A 22318-nucleotide genomic window follows, 5' to 3' on the forward strand; every position below is an offset into this window, starting at 1 on the left:
AGGTTCCTAGCAATATATCTGGCAAGTTTCAATTAGATCGGACCAGCGGTTGTCGAGAAACAGCGGTCACATACACACACACACACACACACACAGACACACACACACACAGACACACACACACACAGACACACACACAGACACACACAGACACACAGACACACACACAGACACACACACAGACACAGCACTGAGACACACACAGACACACACACAGACACACACACAGACACACACACACACAGACACACACACAGACACACACACAGACACACACACACATACATAGACACACACACATACACACACACATACATAGACACACACACATACACACACACACACATAGACACACACACACACATAGACACAGACACCCATAGACACACACACACACATAGACACACATAGACACACACACACACACAGACACACATAGACACACATAGACACACACACACACACATAGACACACACACACATAGACACACACTCACACAGACACACACACAGACACACAGACAGACACACACAGGCAGACACACACAGACAGACACACAGACACACACACAGACACACACACAGACACACACACAGACACACACACAGACACACACACAGACACACACACAGACGCACACACAGACACGCACACACACAGACACACGCACACACGCACACACACACACGCACACACACAGACACACACACACAGACACAGACAGACATACACGCACACACACGCGCACACAGACAGACACACGCACACAGACACACACACACAGACAAACAAACACAGACAAACAAACACAGACACACAGACACAGACACACACACAGACACACACACACAGGCACACACACAGACACACACACACAGACACACACACACACAGCCATACACACACAGACACACACACAGACACACACACAGACACACACACACAGGCACACACAGAGACAGACACACACACAGACACACACACAGACACACACACACAGACACACACACAGACACACACACAGACAGACAGACACACAGACACGCAGACACACAGACACACAAAACACAAACACACAGACACACAGACACACAGACACACAGACAGACAGACACAGACAGACACAGACACAGACAGACACAGACAGACACACAGACAGACACAGACACACAGACACACAGACACACAGACACACAGACAGACACACAGACAGACACACAGACAGACACACAGACAGACACACAGACAGACACACAGACAGACACACAGACAGACACACAGACAGACACACAGACAGACACACAGACAGACACACAGACAGACACGCAGACACGCAGACACGCAGACACGCAGACACGCAGACACGCAGACACGCAGACACACACGCAGACACACACGCAGACACACACGCAGACACACACGCAGACACACACGCAGACACACACGCAGACACACACGCAGACACACACGCAGACACACACGCAGACACACACGCAGACACACACACAGACACACACACAGACACACACACAGACACACACACAGACACACACACAGACACACACACAGACACACACACAGACACACACACAGACACACAAACAGACACACAGACAGACAAGCAGAGAGAGACAACACAGAGACACACAGACAGACACACAAGCAGAGAGAGACATCACAGAGACACACAGACAGACACACAGACAGACACACAGACAGAGACACAGACAGAGACACAGACAGAGACACAGACAGAGACACAGACAGACACACAGAGACACAGACAGACACACAGACTGCTGGAATTATAGATAGATTATACAGGAATTATAATCTGTCCCATCACTTGGCCACTTCCTTTGCTCACCAATTTGAGTAGCCCCTTCCTCCATTGTTGCTGGAATGTACCAAAGGTACATATACCTGAAGATGTGTGAAATGTAGTTGTTAAGAATCAATATACAACTATTGAAAAACTATGTATTGGAGTGCAAAAATAATAAATGTTCAGTGCTTAATTCAACAAACAAGTGATCATTGGCCTCATGGGCCACCATACCATCGAGTTACAGATCAAATGAGATTATAATTTATATACTACATGTACTAGGTCTGTAAGGATGCTTACTAGGTCTGTACTTGGTCTACATGACCTATATAGCTGCTGGCTCTCTTGCCTGTACATCACTGTAGCTATTCCTGACATCATCCATGTCACATGCATGGGTATGTGTCCCTGCATGCAGGCCTACATTTTTTTCATGCACCTTTTCAAAAGCTTTGCTATTTATGACTCGAATTAAGTTCATTCATATGCTTGTTTAAAACTACTTACCTTATGGTTGATATTGATTTCTTCCTGCCATTGTATGGTTCTGAATAATGGACTAAAGTGGGATTGAAAATTTTCTGAAATCAACACATTATGCCAAGGAGAGATGAATCGCAATTTACCTCCAATTACTGAAGAGTGCTTTGTTTTAAAAAAAAATATGGTGGCCTGTTCAAGGGTACTGTTTTTTTATATTTGCAACTACAACAATACATGAAGGCTTAGCTGTAACATTATGATTAATAAATGTAGGCCTATACTCTTATACTTGTGGCCTTTCAATGTATTTAGTTCCAGCATCACTCAGCTCCAGTTCAGGAAAGAGAGTATGCTTTATTGAAATGTCTGAAACTGGCTTTGGGTTTATGTCATAATATAGAAAACTTTGGGTATATGTTGGCTTATATTAATAGCATTTGTGGTACCCAGACTCTCTTAGTTTGGTCACAGCACCATATTTAATATCACTAATACCCAGATTTTAACTTTCATCCAAAATCTATGACCTTTTGACCCCAAGTGACATAATCGATGAGTCATCAAAATTTTATTAATGCCAAATTGTAGTGTGGGCCAACCCCTTCTCAATGATACCTAATATGCATGACTTTCATCACAATTACTTCATTAAAAAAACTCGATTTAGTTTCCCCTACCCCTAATTATTTGGCTCATTTAGGTGATCTCGTATCTTCAAACTTCCACCCACAGAAATTGTTCGCAAGAGTGTCTGATGAGCAGACCTCTGAAACCTTATGAGGAATGGACATACCTACCTAAAAATATATAGAAACAAAGTATAGCAAGCTGTGTGACCTTCAAATGTTTAGCGCTCTGGGTCCCCTACTAGTAGCGGCTTGGGATCCAAAAGGTCCTTCAACGGGGCTTGGGATCCAAGCTCCGTTGGCCGCTTGAATTAATACACACCAGGAGGTTGACTCCTCAGCCTGTCATCCTTCCGAGGTCGGCGAAGTGAGTACCAGTGTACTGGGCAGGTGTATGCCCCGGTTAGAATAGGTGTACCATATCCCTGTGTGTCGTAAGAGGTGACCAGGGTTGGCGTCAGGAAGGGCATCCGGCGTAAAACCTGTGCCAAACCATTATGCGGATCATAACGGATGATCCGCCGTGGCGACCCCTAACGGGAGCAGCCGAAAGAAGAAGAAGAAGAAGAAGATATATATATATATATATATATATAAATATATAAATAGACAGATATATATATATATATATATATATATATATATATATATATATATATATATATATATATATATATACATATATATATATACATATATATATATATATATATATATATATACATATATATATATATACATATATAATCGGTTTTTTTTGGGGCTTTTTTGTGAGTATTGTTCTGATAACTTTCTGAATACTCCTTGTTGGGTTAATCTCAGAAATTTTCAGTTCCATTTAATATGTATATATATGTATATATATATATATATGTATATATATATATATGTATATATATATATATATATATATATATATATATATATATGTATATATATATGTATATATATATATATATATATATATATATATATATAATCTCTTGACAAGTATTATTATTCATTGATCAAACTTCCCATTTTCTTTTTTTCTAAATGGCAGTTCATTTCAACTTTTGGTAATGGTCGTTCATTAATGACAGTCACGTGATCACCGTCCTTCACACAGCAAGTGCGTCCACACGAATTGCAAAGTGAATCGCCTTCACAACACAAGTTCATAACTTTTTCATTTCCTTTAGAGTTTAGACCTTCTGCTGAAGCTTCCAGTTTTTCCCTTGTTGGCCTTCAGATAGCTTCAGGGAACGGATTATGAACAGACTTTGTGCAATGGGTGAGGGGGACGTCATCTGACAGTCACATTGGCATGCTTTCTCCAGTTTTCTTTGTTTGACTCATGGTGGTTGGGGTACATTTAACTTTGTCCTGTAAGGTGTCACTATTGCTGTCTGCCTTGTATAAAGCTGCACGCATTGGTGATCAGGAAAAAGGTGGTTAAAAAGGGAACGTGGACGGCAGAGGTGTGTGAAAGCTCAAAATGGGACCTCGAAAGGGAAGTGTGGAGGGTTGACGTCCGTCGCTTCCTTAAAGTATGTGCTTGTCAGGCAAGACCTTTCTTGTAAGGATCCGTTTGTGTGCTTGAGAGTTCTGTGCATACATTTATGGAGACAGACGTCAGTGGACGGTGCATACGCGCGCGTGTGCACCTCCGTGCGAATGCTTTCCCAGAGGGATTACAATACACCAAGAAATCCCCCTTACAGCCTTTTGTTGGCATTTTCAAAAGCTTACTTCTCTGCATTAATGGCCATGAGAAGGGTCGGAGGGGAGGGGGTGGGATGAAGATGAATAAGAAGAAAAAGACACTTGTATATGCCTCTCCATAATTCATGTGCTCTGGGTACAGCTTTCAAAGGGCCACCGACACTCCTTCACCAAAATACCACTGCGACAACATCCCGGTTGGGCAGGAAGAGCGGACCCCAGAGTGAGGGGTCTTATAAAGCTGTGCCAAACTTTCATCGGCCCGTTGCTTCGGTTAACACCGGTTCCATGCCGTGCTTTCACATCCGCATCACAATTGCCATTGAGATGTTAACCAGTGTGCTTGTTTGCATTATCCACTGGGTCACCCCACACCCCGCTGCACCGCCAGCCCTTTAGCTCTGACAATCTCCGACCGGTTCTTGGCTCGCTAGGCTTGAGCAATAATGAAGGAGCTTCCCTTGACCATTGAGGTTGTACGACCCCCACACCACTGCGTGGGTGTGCCCGCCTTGCCAGTCGCTTAATGGAGTAAAGCTTGGAGCTGGTGGGAAAGGGGGAGTCGCCTCTGTCGGCTGTCATTGTGTTTGCAGCACCAAGCTGATCGATGCACACATTTTGTGGCCGGTGGTTGGAACATCTGCTCCTCAAAGTGGACATTCTAAATGGGCGTGCCCGTGCGGCCAGCAGCCTTTAGGGGGCCGAGCAATGACCCGCGGGTCTTCACAGGGATTACCAACTTTGCTGCTAAACTTCCACTCTCCAGCCTCGTCTGTAATTTTCTATTGCTTTATTTTTCATCCTCCTATTGTCAACTCGCTCATTAATTCATCTGTCAACTTCAGTGCCTGGGAGGCATTAATAATCAAATAAACTTTATTCAACCAAACAATGACGTTACGTTTCCAGCACAGTTCACGTCTCCCTGATGGATAATTGTGTCCAACCATTGTGTTTTCCGATGGAAGCATTCTTCTTGTATTAAATGTGATTCGTCTTGCATGTTCGGCACAAGTCATCTGGCCTTCAAAAAACAATTGAGCAGGTGAGTGCAGTTTTATTATTAAACAGTCACTTCATGAGATTAAATAACCGTTTGAGATGTTCACACAACAATGGTTCAATTGAGGTGCAAAAGTTTAAATGCTTGGGTGGAGATGCCCCATAGTGCCATCTTAGGAAAATAAATACCAAAGAAACAAATCGAATCAAAATTAATTGATTTAGTTTGAGCCCCCCACGTGAGCTCAGGGCACAGTGACTGATCTCTCCTTACACAGGATGCCTGTGTTGACAGCGCGAGAAAATTTTCTATCTCGGACCCAATCTGTTTTTCGTCGGATTGATTGTGGCTTCTAATTTGCTCCGATGCCATAAAACCCAATATCTTTGTAGATCGCCCTTATGGATCTATTTTAGGTCTTACAGTTTGTCTAAAAGCTGTAATCTTGGTTCTCTCAGCCAATTGGACAGTTTGGTGATTTCATGTTGTCATAGGACAAAGGAAAGAATACTGGTTGAACCCTCCAAATAGATATATCTCATCTTGGTGAACATATAAAGTTAAATTCCATTCTATTTTTATCCACTGAAACTTTACAGTCAGTCTCTCTTTGCTTGAGTGACCTTTATGAGTATGCATGTAATAGCTGTTTAATGATGTGCCATCATTGATAAAACACCTTTTTTATGCTTTGTGTCTTAAGAATACTACATATATGTAATATATAAAGCTCTTTTTATCCACTGACTGATATGAAAGATCGCTACCTTCCGAGTGACGTAGAAAGCTGAAATTTTGCAGGCCAATGGAAATCGAAGCCGGTACACCGAAAAGAAGACTCGGAATCATCGTACTTCATCCATAAATCAAAATATAAGTGAATGGAAATTTTTTTTGCAGGTGAGCGACCCAAGACAATGTTTACGTATACCCCATATCCGCAAATATATAATATGTACAGTATATATTTGCAAATAATACCCGTCGCTTCGCTGATGGGAACATGTTAAAAGAGATATATATATATATGAAGGAGGGAAGGAAGAGTGATAAAATTTGGGGGGGGGGGGGAAGAATCGGTTTGGTTGATCAGTCCATCCATCCCTTCACTCCGTTCCTTCCATGTCATCCATTCCTTCTCCCCATTCATCCATTCATCCATCCATTCCTTCCTTCCTTCCATCCAACCGTTAATAAGGAACGACAGGCTTGGTACCGCACTACATTGCGGGGTACAACACAGGCAAGGGGTTTGTGCAGCTGTACAGTGCGGCTTGCAGTGCGGTCAAGTGAAGTGGCTTAAGCACTCGAGGAAGCACCCCAAAGAAACGGTTGATGAGGAACAGCTGGCTTGGCAAGCAATTAGCGATCGCCGATTCATGTTATTAAACGCCTGCTGGAGATGCCAAAATGTCAAATATGTCTGAATTGGACAAATGAACACTTTGTTTTAGCAGTAGGAGCTGCTGCTAAGTTAAATGCTGGAGCTTAAATTTTGTAATTTGGCTTATTTTAAGAGATTTTCAAGGTTATGGCATGTGTGGAAATGAAATAAAGCCACGACAGCTGTCATCTCCGGGCGTTTCTAGGCATCTCCAGCGATTTGCAGGTATGATGATTTGGCATTCAATGATAAAAGTGAGGAAAGTGAAAAGAAAAACTATCGTTAAGAAATCGTTGTGGCCTGTTCCAACTCAAGGCATTGTTGAGCAGGCCAAAAAAAAAAATAGCAAATTAAGATCTCACTGAGGTAACCGAGGATGCGCAAAAGACCACATCCAGGGACAGCAAGGTGCCCGGGATACACATGATGATGGAAATAATTAAATGAGGCCATTAACTATCTTCAAAAGCGGTGCTTTAATGAACCCAAACACCCAATTTTCACATCCCTTGGAGTTTCCTTGGTATGCATACAAAGTTTCAGGCCACGAGGTTGAGATGGTTTTGGAGTTATGGAGGATGGACACACACACACACACACACACACACACACACACACACACACACACACACACACACACACACACACACACACACACACACACACACACACACACACACACACAATCATTACCAGCAAATACAACCTGTCGCTTTGCTGATGGGAGTATTTAAGGGGGTGGGGGGGGTAATAAGGAGGGAAGGGTGAGAGGAGGGGTGGGGGAGCAAGGTGGGGTGGGTGAGTGAGGAAGGGGTGGAGGAGCAAGGAAGGAGGGGGGAATGTGAAGGGGTGGGTTGAAGGGAAGGCAGCATGAGGGGAGAGCAAGGGAAAGCAGAATGAGGGGAGGGCAAGGTAAGGCAGTGTGAGGGGAGGGTTCCGTCTGGCATAACCACTGTCCAGACACGTATGGAGATGACCACCGTCCAAATACGTGTGGAAATAACCACCATCCGGATACATGCGGAGATAACCACCATCTGGGCATAACCACTGTAAAGATACATCAAGGGAAGGCATTGTGAGGGAATGGCAAGGTAAGGCAGTGTGAGGGGAGGGTCTGTCCAGCCATAACCACTGTCCGGACGACAGGTATACCTCGAGCGGGGGGAGAGAGGGGTGGAGGAGCGAGGAGGTAGGTAGACCGAGAAAGGGTGGAGCGATGTGGGGTGGTGGAATGGAAGGTAGTGTGATAGAGGACAAGGGAAGGAAGCATAAGGGGAGGGCAGGGTAGGGCAAGGGAAGGAAGTGTAAGGGGAGAGTCCGTTCAGACAAAACTACGATCTGGATATGTGCGGAGACAACCACCATCCGGATACGTGCGGAGATGAGCACCATCCGGGCATAATCACTGTAAAGGTACGTCAAGGGAAGGCAGTGGGATGGGCACTGTAAGGCAGTGTGAGGGGAGGGTACGTCCGGACATATCCACCATCTGGACGACAGGTATACAAAGGGGGAGGGGACACAAAGAAGTGAGGGGGGGGAGAAAGAGGGGTGGAGGAGTAAGGTCGGGAGACCGAGGAAGGAGGGGTGGGGGAAGGGGAGACAGCGTGAAGGGAGGAGAAATAAGTGTGAGTGGAGGGCAAGGTAAGGCAGTGTGAGGAGAGGGTCCGTTCAGACACGTATGGAGATGACCACCGTCCGGATGCAAACTGTGATAAACATATTTCGGATATGTGTGGAGATCACCATCATCTGGGCATAACCACCGTCGAGATACTTTTAGAGACTGAGACAGACAGAGACAGAGGGGAGGGGATGGGTGGAGATTGGGGAGTGAAAGGGGGAGGGATTCCGGCCGGTGTGACCTCCAGTTTAACGACACATACATTGATGACACCCTGCCTGTGAAACACTGGGATGAAAGTTTATAGCTGGGTCGGGATTCGAACCCAGGCTAGACAGCAAAGAGCAAGTGTGCATACCTCTCGGCTATCCTGTCGTGATGTTAATGAAACGCTTATTTTTTATTTATTTGTAGTTATCGATGCCAAAGTGACAACAGAACAATGTGGGGCCATCACAGGCAAGTGGCCCCTGAACATTGTTCAAGTCGATCGATATACAATAATCAGTGACAGTGCGAATATTGGAGAGCACTTGCCAAGTGGCTTAAGCACTCCAACGAAATGGTTGATAAGGAACGGCTTGCTTGCTTGCTTGGAGGGGAACAAGCAATCACCAAATCATCACATATACACACACCTCCGGGAGACGCCCAAAATATCCAATAAGAGCAAATACCACCTGTCGCTTCGTTAACGGCAATATTGAGAGGAAAAACAAGAGGAGGGAAAGAGAGGTGTTGGGGAGAGTGAGGAAGGAGGGAGGGAGAGTGAGGAGGGAGGGAGAGTGAGGAAGGAGGGAGGGAGAGTGAGGAGGGAGGGAGAGTGAGGAGGGAGGGAGGGGAGAGTGAGGAGGGAGGGAGGGGAGCGAGGGGACGAGAGTGAAGAGGGAGGGAGAGTGAAGAGGAAGGGGGAGAGTAAAGAGGGAGGGGGATGAGGAGAGGGGAGCAAGGCGAGTGGAGTGAAGAAGGGGGAGTGAGGAGGGAGGGGGGAGAGTGAAAAGGGAGGGGAGTGAGGTGGTTGGAATGAAGAGGGAGGGGAGCGAGGAAGGGGGAGAGAGTGAAGAGGGAGGAGAAGCAATGAGGGGGAGAGTGAAGTGGGAGGGGAAGCAAGGAGGAGGGGGAAGAGGGAGGGAGAGTGAAGGGGGAGGTTGAAGAGGGAGGGGTGATGAGGGATGGGGGATTGAGGTGGGGGGGAGGGGGAGATTGAGGAGCAGAGTAGAGAGTGAAGAGGAAGGGGGAGCGATATTTGCTTTGCTTTCAATTATTTAATTCTAAATAATAAAAAAAGAATAAAGAAAGTACAAAGGAGGAGGGGTAGGTGCGCTTTCCCAACGACCCACCACCCCCTCATCCCACCCTCCCCTCCCCGTGTGTGTGTGGGGAAGGGTGGGATGAGGGGGGTGGTGGATCAAAGGTGGGGGCACACAGGGGGGGCTTGTGTGGGTGAGTGGGGCTTGTGTGGGTGGAGCTTGTGAGGATGGGTGGGGCTTGTGTGGGTGGAGCTTGTGTGGACTAAAAATTCCTGTGAATAAAATTAACCTAAAATCTCTTCCCCTTCTAAATCATATGTATACCTTATAAGGCCAAGGAACTGTATCTATTACATCAATGATTTTTAAAAGTTCATTTGTCCATCGCTTAGTATAACCTTTTTCAAAATGAGATTTCCACATATATATTCTTACTATATCACCAACTTTGAACTTAGGCTTTCTGATGTTAATCTTTTTTTCATATTATAATTTTGTAAATGTTTCTGATGGTTTGGTATTCGTTGAGGTGTGAATCATATCATTATACTTATCTACAATATCCAGAATTAAAGATAACCATTGTTGAGAACCAAGTTGGGTGAATTTTTTATATAGTCTCTCTTTTAAAGTGCGATTGAATCGCTCAATATCAACCGCTTTTCCTTTATTAAAGGTGCTGTGTAATATAATGTCATTTTTAAGAAAATTCATAAATGTTTTGTTGTAGAACTCTGTACACTCATCAGTCCACAATTTTTTCGGTTTTCGTTTACTTTTATTAAATATCTGTTGGAAGGCTAACATGAGCGTATTCCCGGTTTTGTTTTTCAAAGAGACAACCCACGCATATCTACTCCTCACATCAATAACGGTTAAAGCATACTTGTACCCCTCATCATTATTGAGTTCAATTAAATCAGCAGACCAGATATAATCAACTTCCTTGGAATAAACCTTCCTTCTATGAAAATTTTGATTATTGGTTTATGTAATTCATTAGCTAATTGTTCTTCAATCTTAATGACATCATTGGAGCCTATAAGTTTTTTGAATTTCCAAGCCCAAGTTTAAATTTAGCACTGATCATCTTCTTCACAATGAACCTATCAACTTTTTCTCTCAAGGTTGGATTTTGTATCACAAACAAATTATACAACATTTCTCTATCGGCTTCATGTTTTTCTTCCAACGTTGTGATATTTCCATAATCAATATCGTGCCTCATGCACACTTCATCAACCCTATTGAGAGGTTTGCTCCACGGTTTAGGGTTGTCAGCCTCATCTAATCTTTTATTCAAGTTTGTTCCTGGAACACAGAAGGAATACCCTAGTTCCTATTAGATGAAATTCCCCTGGTATTCCAGTAGTTGTAAACTTCCTTCCTGATAAAATTTTTTGCATATCTCCCCCACGTTTGTGTTTTGGGAATTCACTCTTTTTTGAGCCACACACTGAACATGTACCTTTTTGTATAACCCTATTATTTTTACTTTTAACGTACGAGATATTTTTACTCTTGCTTTTCTTTTTACATTTTAGACAATAACTCATTTGTTTATAAGAAAAAAACCCTTTTTAGTTTCCAACATGCACATTCGAATCTTAATTTTTAAAACGTAAAGAATCCTCAGAAATGTCTTCACTCTCTCCTCCATTTATTTAAGAAAAAAAAAAGGAAAACTTTAAATAAAGTCAATCACACCAACATCATCAACAATATAATCTTTTCCTTCTTTCTCTTCTTTATCTCCACTTTCTCGTTTATATCTTCTCCCTGAAACTGATGTTAATAGTCTTGACGTATGTATTTCTTATAGACTTGGCAATTCTTTGTTTTCCTCCTCGGTGCGTTGAGATCGATTTATTTTCTGTAATACCTTGAATCTTTTTAAAATCTCACTGGTTTCCATATTTTTATACTTATTCATTCCCTCTCTTTCCTCCCTCTCCCTCTCCTCCTTCTCTCTCTCTTCTCCCTTGCCTCCTTCTCTCTCTCTTCTCCCTTGCCTCCTTCTCTCTCTCTTCTCCCTTGCCTCCTTCTCTCTCTCTTCTCCCTTGCCTCCTTCTCTCTCTCTTCTCCCTTGCCTCCTTCTCTCTCTCTCTTCTCCCTTGCCTCCTTCTCTCTCTCTTCTCCCTTGCCTCCTTCTCTCTCTCTCTTCTCCCTTGCCTCCTTCTCTCTCTCTCTCTCTCTCTCTCTCTCTCTCTCTCTCTCTCTCTCTCTCTCTCTCTCTCTCTCTCTCTCTCTCTCTCTCTTCTCCCTTGCCTCCTTCTCTCTTTCTCTCTCTCTCTCTCTTCTCCCTTGCCCTCTCTCTCTCTCTCTCTCTCTCTCTCTCTCTCTCTCTCTCTCTCTCTCTCTCTCTCTCTCTCTCTCTCTCTTCTCCCTTGCCTCCTTCTCTCTTTCTCTCTCTCTCTCTCTCTCTCTCTCTCTCTCTCTCTCTCTCTCTCTCTCTCTCTCTCTCTCTCTCTCTCTCTCTCTCTCTCTCTCTCTCTCTCTCTCTCTCTCTCTCTCTCTCTTCTCCCTTGCCTCCTTCTCTCTCTCTCTCTCTCTCTCTCTCTCTCTCTCTCTCTCTCTCTCTCTCTCTCTCTCTCTCTCTCTCTCTCTCTCTCTCTCTCTCTCTCTCTCTCTCTCTCTCTCTCTCTCTCTCTCTCTCTCTCTCTCTCTCTCTCTCTCTCTCTCTCTCTCTCTCTCTCTCTCTCTCTCTCTCTCTCTCTCTCTCTCTCTCTCTTCTCCCTTGCCTCCTTCTCTCTCTTCTCCTTCTCTCCTTTGTCTCAGTTTCTTCAACTCCTTCCTCATCCCTTACTATCATTGAATCACTTTCACCCCATAGAATATCATACATATATTCATCAGGATTTCTTGTTATTTCTGCATCCAAAATAATTTTTTACAACAGGAAACCAATAAAACTTCTGAATTTCTAAAAGAGCCTTGCATTTTCTTAACTTTAAAATGTTTTCATTATTTAACATTTTAATTAAACCTAAAGTTGTTGGTTTATTAACATCAGTATAAAGCCAATCTTTTATTGAAATACCTCATTCTTATGTTGTAGAATATATTTATTAAAATAGCGAATACCCTTTTCTTGAAGGTATGCTTGGACACAGAAATGATCATTTTCTTGAAGCCTTCTTGCTGTCATTTATGTTTTAGAAATATATGATAGATTAATATAATGACAGGAAATACCTCCCCATCTTCCCATAGTTAAATAATTTTGTATTTCCTTACTTATTATATATAATCCTGTTATTTGTGTTTTCATGATATAAGCTATGGCAAAACCATTATTGATTTTACCCTTATTAAATTCTTTTATTTGTTGTTTGCTAATTGTGCTTCCACAAAACTCATTCTCGGCACCAAGTGGATAATACTCTTCCTTACGAGATTGATTTAATTGTTCCAGGTCTTCTAGGTTAATTTTAAATGACCAATTATACCCTAAATCATTCATATCATATCCCCATTGTTCTATTCTCATACAAACGATACAGCCTTCTTTATAAAATTTTATTTTAATTGGAACTGTGAATTCTGTATGACCTGGAGATAAAATCAACACTTCTGTATCTTTGGAATACACAGCCATTTTATTTAAGGATATATATATATATATATATATATATATATATATATATATATATATATATATATATATATATATATATATATATATATATATATATATATATATATATATTGTGATAAATCACGTAATCTCACCAAGTCATTTGCATCAGTCAGGCTTGGATAATTTATTAATCTATAAGCATTTTTCATATTAAATTCCTTTGCTATACTATATTTCTGTAGTTCAGCCTGTGCCTTTGTGTAATAATTTGAGAAATCAATATCCAGTTCTTGGGATACACCAAAGATAGAACCATCTTTACCAACATGTCATTTATATTAGATTAAAAATGTCATGAAAAAAATTATTTTTGTTGAGTTGAAATAACACATATATACATAATTGACCACAACACTTCAAATTTAATTCTTGGACTTGAAATGTTTGATAAACACCATTCTGTAAGAATTTTATTACTTCAACAGGTGGTGGAAGACCAAAACTATCAAAATAATATTTGTCTTGAGTATTAAAAATACAAACCCAATGAGAACCGTTCCCATTATTATCTTCATAATAGTTCATAATAATATTCTTTGTATGTTTAGACACGTTTGTTAATTCATCTCTCATACAAATAACCACATTATGAATTTTTAATTTCTTACAATATTTGACAAGTTCTAAATTTGATGTATTCTTTCCAAATTCTTTAAAGCACTCATCAATGCTCATTTATTTATTAGAAAGATATAATTCATTAGGCCTTAGTTATTTTATAACTTGGTTTACGCAGTTCTTCAGCTAAAATGTAGGGTCGGTCGGTCGAAATATAAATATAAATATAATTTCAATTTTTAGGAATTATAAATTGTAATGATTTTTTTCGGATGTTCCATGGAAAAGAAAAGGGGAGTTGGGGGGGAAATAAATATAAATCCCGGACCAGGAGGATCTAAGAAAACATTGAAGATGGAAGACCATTCAAATACAGGATGTCCATGTTCACTGTATCATCTGAAGGGAAAATCAATAAAGGATTAAAACTTGTTTTAACAATATAGTCTGGCATGTTTTTCTTATGGAAACAATGCTGAGAAAATTACTGTCCAAGTCGTAGATGTGTGCGTGTACACCAGTGCATAGTGCTGGATATGATTAACAAAAGGTGTGTACTCGGAGTCAACACGCTCAAAACGGTCAATCAGAGCCATAACCAGCTCTTACTTTTCAGTGGGCATGATTGTACCGTTTCCCCATCCCCATGAGCACATCAAAGGCTGATTTCTGGTCCGTTGAAAGCTGAATATCAGCATCTCGCAGGGAAACTTTGACGTACTTGGCACCGAAATCTTTCAATACGAACAGCGGTGTACAACTTTCGATGGAAACAAAATCGGCACGATCAAGAGTAGCCTGCGAATCATCCCTGCTGCTGCACTGAATTGATGCATTCGTTTGGCCAGAATATTCGTCGTCAAGATGTTGCATGATTAAATCACCAATACAGTCACTCGAATTTATACTGCTGACATACTTCTTAACAATCACTTTCGCCCCAGAAACCACAGTCAATCTGAACCATGCTGGCCACTGCTCAGACGCCATGACCGAAGACAACTGTGCAGCTCCACTGCGCAGCTCCACTGCACAGTTTGGTTAAAGGTGACTCAGCATTTTGGCGTGCGTGCACAAAATTATATTTTGAAAATAAATGCCGACATTTACATTTCGGGTTTTGAAACTTTTGCAACTTCGGCGGAAAATGTATAAATATAAAAGGCTAAAAATGTGTTTTATATTTATATTTCATTTCGGCAAATATACCGTCAGCAGATCCGTAAACCAAGTTATAAAATAACTAAGGCCTTACCCCTTTTAGTTAATTTTACACCTGCTTGTGCGATAGAAGAAAGCATATCTCCAACTAACAATCTCGCTTTATCAGGCAGACTATCAAGTTTTTCAGCAAAATCTACAATTACACCTCTTCCACTAATTTGTTTCTCCAACTCTTTATGTCTTTCCAATTCTTTTTGAGCCCGGAGTTAAGCCTTCCTTTCGTTGGCAGTTTTCACCACTGCTGAAATACCACCCATCAATGCTCCAGCCATACTTAAACCAGCAAATAAAGGAATTAGAAATGGGAGAAATCCTCCACTCGTCTCTTATTGAATATTTCTTCAACATTGGTTTTGACATTTTAATTTTAAGTGAGCCAGTATCATTCAAGATTTTCACCTGTTATCTTGTGAGCAAAACATCAATTATTACTGCTCCTTTTCTCTGAATTGTATTAACTTTAATCATACAAGGCTTTTGATTTTGAATACAAGATGATGGTTTATGAAGATTGATTTGATTAACATATACCCCAGTTGGCACTTTACGACTCATTTATTTATCAAAAAAAATTATGTGAGACTAATCATAACACCATTATCTGTATTAATCTGCAATTCTGTTTCTTCCAAAAGCAAACAATATGTATCAACTTCTTCACTCTCTCCTCTTTCAATGTATTGGGAAGTATCCACTCGATTAGACTTTATAGTTTCCTTTTCAGCACTCAGGTCAATTGCATAGATTGTATACAGACTTTTAAATGCTGTCATATCCAAAATGGGTTCTTTATTTCCATTGCTTTTGATGTGGATTTTTTCTCCTGGCACCTCGTAATGATCGTTGTAGAATTATTCAGGTTGTTGTGGAATCTTATTTAACTTGAGGGTTTAACGTTTAGCCGATTCGGATTTTAAAATCCTGTTCTCAAAATCACAGACACCGATAAATCAATTTCACAAACAGTTCTTTTCAGACCTTATCAGACCAGTCACCTTGTACGAGCAAAGAATTAAACAAATGTCCAGAAGTGGCAAAGAAATACAAGATTAACACTAGGTCTTAGGCCTTAACAATTTTAATAAATGAAAAGTAGAGAGGCAAAAAAACAAACACTTTAATCTAGTCAGACTGAAGCAAGGGCCACTTGTCTAAAAGAGGAATAATTCCCCAACACTTTCACACAACTTTTGGGAAGACTTGTATGCTTCAGCATAATAATTTTTTTCCCAATTAATTTCCAATCTATCTCGTGGATAAAATGTTCCATCTGGAGAAACGCGAAGTTGTTTCACCTTGTCATTATCACTCAATGCATTATTCTTATCAGTAGCAGTATCATCATCTGTTTTTTTTTTAATGACCACAGATATCGTGGCTTTCCTTCCAGAACACCCGAATTCCACGTGTAAGTTGTTTGGTTCAGTTTAACGTGTTGGTATCTTCTTTTAAGGTATGATACATTGAGTGGCTTCTTTGAGTTTAGTCTTCTTTTCAACATCTCTTCTGTTTTAAGATTAGGAGTATATTCACTAATATACCAACTAATTTCATCAATAACAAATTTATTCTGAGCAGCAAAAGCATGAGCCACAACAAAAAGCAATCTATTTTCATTATCATTCCTTTTCAGTTGAAATCTAATTTTAAGACCATACAGAACTTTATCATGATCACAAAATCCAAATATACCTTTAAGAGGAACTGCCACAGTAAAACTATTACCTGCTTTTGTATCATCATTATACATTCCTTTCCTTTGACTATATCTAGGGTCTGTGTTTGTTCCCGTTGATATATCAGGAATAAAACCTTCGACAGCCCCCTTTTCCATTCTGTCACGAAATGAATGTAGTGTAAATTTCATCATTTCAGATGTTGCAGAGACATAATCAACCACTTCAACTTCTTGTGTTCCAATGTACAAATGAACACTATCAAACATAATTTTCCAGAAGAAATCATCAACGAGTGCAGCGTTTGTGTTAATCGTAGCCTTAGTGAATGTAATTTTACACAAGAAACTTTCGGCTAGATTTAAATAAGTTTGTTGATTATTTATTTCAAAACTTTTTGTTCCATTTGCATTCCAGTCTGTTCCAGTTATTGCATTTACCTTGAAGTAGTCTGCTTTTTTTGTAGAGTTTGTGATGACAATGGTATCATCCAAATCATAGATACCATCAATTGCTTCCATAGTTGTATTTATTTCAGAAAAAAGACGTTAAAACTTTTGAAACCCTGACCCAAGTATTTGAATTATTTTCTGTCGTTCTTCGCGAGACAACTGAGTTTTGCCTTTCTTAATTTATTTTATCGCTTGTAATTTAGGAGATTCCTTTTGGGCACTCTTTATAGTTTATAGCACCCGCTACATTTCCCACAGCAGAAGCAGTTGAACCTATTCGGTCTTTCTGTTTAAGAATAGTTAAACCTATACCCATTCGTGTATCAATTATCCCATCTCCTTTTTTTTCGAAATTGATGTTCGACACCCCTTTGTCTCTTAGGTTTATAGTATCCTCTACCAAGATACATACCTTCACCCTTGTAGTCTGGGGAAAGGAACATCCCATCCCCTGTAATTATTTTATATTTTCCCAACTTGTGTTTCCTCACAATAAGCATCGTATTTATTTATTGGAAAACTTCACGTCGGTGAATTCTGATGGATATAATTTCTCCATTTAAAGAAATCATGCGATTATCTTGGTCGGTTATCCCAAAATTTTCTCTGTATATGGTTTTTTTTCCTGACACAGGAAGATAAACCTCATTTTTGGGTTCCATATTGAATTTATAACCAATTGGGGTTGAGTATGCGCTGAATGAAAATATTGTATTTGTTCTTATTCCATCATTATAAGCGCCATCAATCAAATCACAGTGAAATAATACCAGATTTATGCCTGATGATATTTGAATGACATTATCACTGTAAAACATCCCATTAGTTTCAATCTTTTTTGAGGAGAAACCCAATAACTCTCTAAATGAATTATCAATTGTGAAATCAACCTTGAAGTTATTTTTAAGTTTAATCATTGATTTTGAAGTATGTCTTTGAATATCTATAACAATATTTTTGGTTCATCACCCTGTTCTTTCATAAGATGAGCAATTTCAGAAGATATTTGAGAAATCTCAAATGCTCTGGGTGAAGCTGTTATCGTTTTGCATCCACTTCCCGGATTATAACTAAACTTGTCATTTTTCTCGATGATATTAAACAAGGTATGTTTCATCATTTCATCACTATCAGTTTCCATGGACAATAAAGATGCCTCATATTCTTTTGTTGCGTCAAGTTGTAGTGGGTATGGGAATGAAGATGTGTGGTTGCTTGTTGTGAAATTAAAACTAAGGATTGTGCTTCTCATCTTATTTAATGAGATAAAATGTCTTTGTATTGACATTTATTAATTATTTTCATGTTCATCAACTGGTCTAAAATGGCTGATGCTTCATTAAAACAATTATTTCCAGGCTTCTTACTACCTAACAGCAATAACAGTCTATTAACTAATTGTGATGGGTCATTTGGAAGATAACTAACACCTGAACCAAGCCGACTTAAAGCCTGAATAATGTGTTTCTCCTTCTCATTCTTCCTACTTTTACCAGATAGACTATTTAATTTAACAGGGGGTTGAGCAGAACTCAAGAACCTTAATTCATCATTAAATATCAATACCTTTTCTTTAGCAAGATGGGATATTGCTGGTTGTTCTGTTGGAATGAGACCTGCTATGATTTTTGAATCTGTTGAATATTCATTGTTTTGGAGAGCATTCACAATATAATCAGGGGGTTGATTGATCTCTTTCATTTGTTGAAATAATCCTTCATCATCATATTATAATTCTCATATCTGCTACAATTCTTCCTCCATCATTTGACTGAAATCTTTTAGCATTTGAAGTTTTTTAGTAGTATATTCTATTGTGGGAACTGTGGAAGCATCTATAATTTTTTCTTGGGAAGTTTTTAAAAGTGGTTTAAAAATTTTCTCTTGTTTTCTTTCAAATGCTTCTTCACCCGTTAGTTTCTGTCTGCGTTTCTTCTTTATGTCTTCTTGTTGTTTTACAACTTTTGAAACCAACTCTTGATGTTCCTTAAATCTTCTTGCTCTTTTTTTTCACATCCATTTATTTATTGAAATATATCATTCACTGAATTATAAAAGGTCAACAGGGATATTTTCCTTTTCTTCATCATTAAAGTAGATGTGTTCAAATAAATCCTTTTCTTTAAATATTTCATCAAATTATGTATTAACATTTATACGAGTTGTAATTTCTTCTTCACGAATACTTGTATCTGCTTTTCATACGTTTGCATTGAGTTTCTTCATCAACATCAAAACCGAATGATAAAATCTTAACCCCATTACCACTTAGATGTTTCATAATTTAGTCTCATTCCTTCTGGATTAGTTTCTAATATCCCAAGATCACCAGATTTTAGTTTCTTTAACTCACTCTTATGATGTGAATATTTTGTTGTACCAAGAGAAACCTCCTCAAATATTTGGCCTTCATTCCTCAATCGCATATGTTCCTTGACTGAAATATAGTAATAATCTTCACCTTCTACTTCTCCAGGTCTTATTGCTCTAGTTGTTGTTGATACAATACGAACTACATGGTGCTTTTTAAGCAAATTTAAAATATTCTCATTTGTACGATACAAGAACCTTAATTTATGAAAGTTTTTTTCCAGAAGCAGATTTACCCACAAGATTTATAATAATAGTTGTCATTTATATCTTTCATTGTAGAAGAAGATTATATAAATTATATTTATGTCGAACAATGTAATTGTTTATAAAATGAAAAATATATCTTTTAATATCTCATCTTGTTTCACAACAACGTATTTATATTTTTCAGTCGTGTGCTTCATATAATCCCCAAATTCCTTTTTACTACATAATGTAGAACAATTATCTCTCCAAAAATTGTTTATATGTATTGAATTTAACTTGAATAAAATAAAAGTATTAGCATTGTTTCTTATTGAGCGACGAGGGAGTTGAAAGTATGATTGACCAAGATAAATACAATTACAAGAAGAATGTCTCCCTCTTGTGTCATAGCTATCCATTACCGTTTCGTTTATCTCATTAACACAATCATCAAAGATAACGAGGCTCTTTTTTTGATTTATCCAAATCTTGGGGAGAAGGTATATCATCCGTATTATCACGAAGAATACAAGTTATCGACTTTGATTTCTTTTTATATCTCTGTGTATCATAAAATAGTTGTATTATATCTTCAATGTTGCAATCATTTGGTTTGTTTTGAAGTTTAAATAAACCGATTATATCTTCTTTTTGAAGAACAACATTAAAACCTTGTGAGAGTAGTTGATACTCTGGTTGAAAACTCGACTTTGTGAAAATTATTAAATTATCATAATCCAAAAAGTTGGGAGTAAGGAGCATCTTTAAAAGTAAGCAGGTTTTTCCACACCCGCTTGAACCAACTATGAGACATCTTAATGAATTTGGAAGATTTTTATGGTTGTTAAATTTTATCTTATTTTCCCAAATGGGTAAAAAATCATTCATTTATATATTTGGAAAACAGGTTATTTAATTTTTTTATTGCCTTTTTTAGAAACTCTGTTTTATCCTAAGTTCAGCTTTAAGTTCAAGATAATCCATTATTTTATTTATACAATATCTTATGTTGATATTTCCCTGAAAATGGCAATCGTGAATAATATATAACAACAATCCTTTGAACATTTCTCTGATGCGTTCAGTTTCTTTCATTGTAAGGAAAGGTGTGTTATCACCCTCATACTTTACATTAATTTATCTCATCAATCTTGTGAAGGAATTCATTTTTGGTGTAAATCTAAAAGAATTATATTCCTTTTAAAATTTTTTATTATCATTAATTAGAAGATAATCACAGAATATACATTGTTTATAGGCTTTTGACTCTGTTTAATCCCACTCTATCACATGCAGGACAATTCTCAAATTTGTCATATGGAGAATCAGGGAATTCAAAAGGCTCAAGATCGAGTAAGCTAATCATATTTATAAAGTAAAACTTGACTTCAAATAAAATTCATCTTCGGTATCATCTTCAGTACTTTCATTGGTGCTTTCACAATCATCTATAAAACTACTTTCATAACTATCGTTTGAACACAAACTCTCGGTGTCATAACTGTCTTCTGTTCCAACAGAGACACGATCACTCTCATAATCTTCAAAATCTTCAGTTGAATAATGACTCGTATTTAGTTAGTCGAAAAAATATTACCATCTATATCTGTATACCTTTTTTCATTAACAGATTCAACTACTACATTTTTTTATATTAAAGGTAATTTTAAAATGATCCTTGACTACAATTGAACGAAATGTCTTTTCACCTGATATATTAACATCCTTTATTTCATCAGGATTTACATCTTTAGGGTTGTTGAAAAAAATACAAATTTCTCCTTGCATTTTACAGATGGTCTTACCTTTTCTTTCTGAAGCTTCATCCTTAAGGTTTTTCTTTTTTGATACTTTTTCTTGTTTCCTTACTTTTTCTAGTTTTGAATATATTGCCAGATGGAGAGGAGAAACTTTTGTGAGAGCTTCTTTAATTGATGTTCTTCCAGATATACTAAAAGCCCTTCCACTGAAGGATATTGAAGAACTCATGTTATTCACCATAATTGTTTTTATCCAATAGTTGTTATATTTACATTTTTTCAATTTTACATCCTCGACATATTTTTCAGTATCTTTTACAAATGAAGAGATTGATTGAAACTTGTCTTTTGTGTCTTGATACATTGTATTTATTAAGTGAAAAAAGTTGGAGGATAAAATGGTTTTAAGCACAGATTGACCAATACATTAAACAGAATTTTCATCAAGAAAATTTTATTTTAAGCTTTGTTGTATAAGTATTTAAGTTTTGTTGTTGTATTTAAGTTTTGTTGTATAAATATGGTGAATACAACATACTGCGA

The 22318-nt window shown here is 38.7% G+C and overlaps 1 protein-coding gene across 4 annotated transcripts in view; it reads left to right on the forward strand.

The window, feature by feature from the left end:
• The window catches only part of LOC147034655 (beta-1,3-N-acetylglucosaminyltransferase lunatic fringe-like), a 136553-nt gene that overhangs the window by 24007 nt on the left and 90228 nt on the right, over positions 1-22318 (forward strand). For 2 of the 4 annotated variants that reach the window (XM_085886882.1, XM_085886893.1), the window contains exon 2: positions 6447-6545. The exons of the other annotated variants lie outside the window; for them this stretch is intronic. In XM_085886882.1, the coding sequence (XP_085743008.1) occupies positions 6447-6545 (99 nt within the window). The remainder of the gene's footprint in view (positions 1-6446; positions 6546-22318) is intronic. 4 annotated transcript variants of the gene reach the window in all.

Source organism: Eptatretus burgeri, chromosome 1, assembly GCF_056783735.1.
Source record: "Eptatretus burgeri isolate ZD-2024b chromosome 1, Ebu_testis_v1, whole genome shotgun sequence".
Lineage (NCBI taxonomy): Eukaryota > Metazoa > Chordata > Myxini > Myxiniformes > Myxinidae > Eptatretus > Eptatretus burgeri.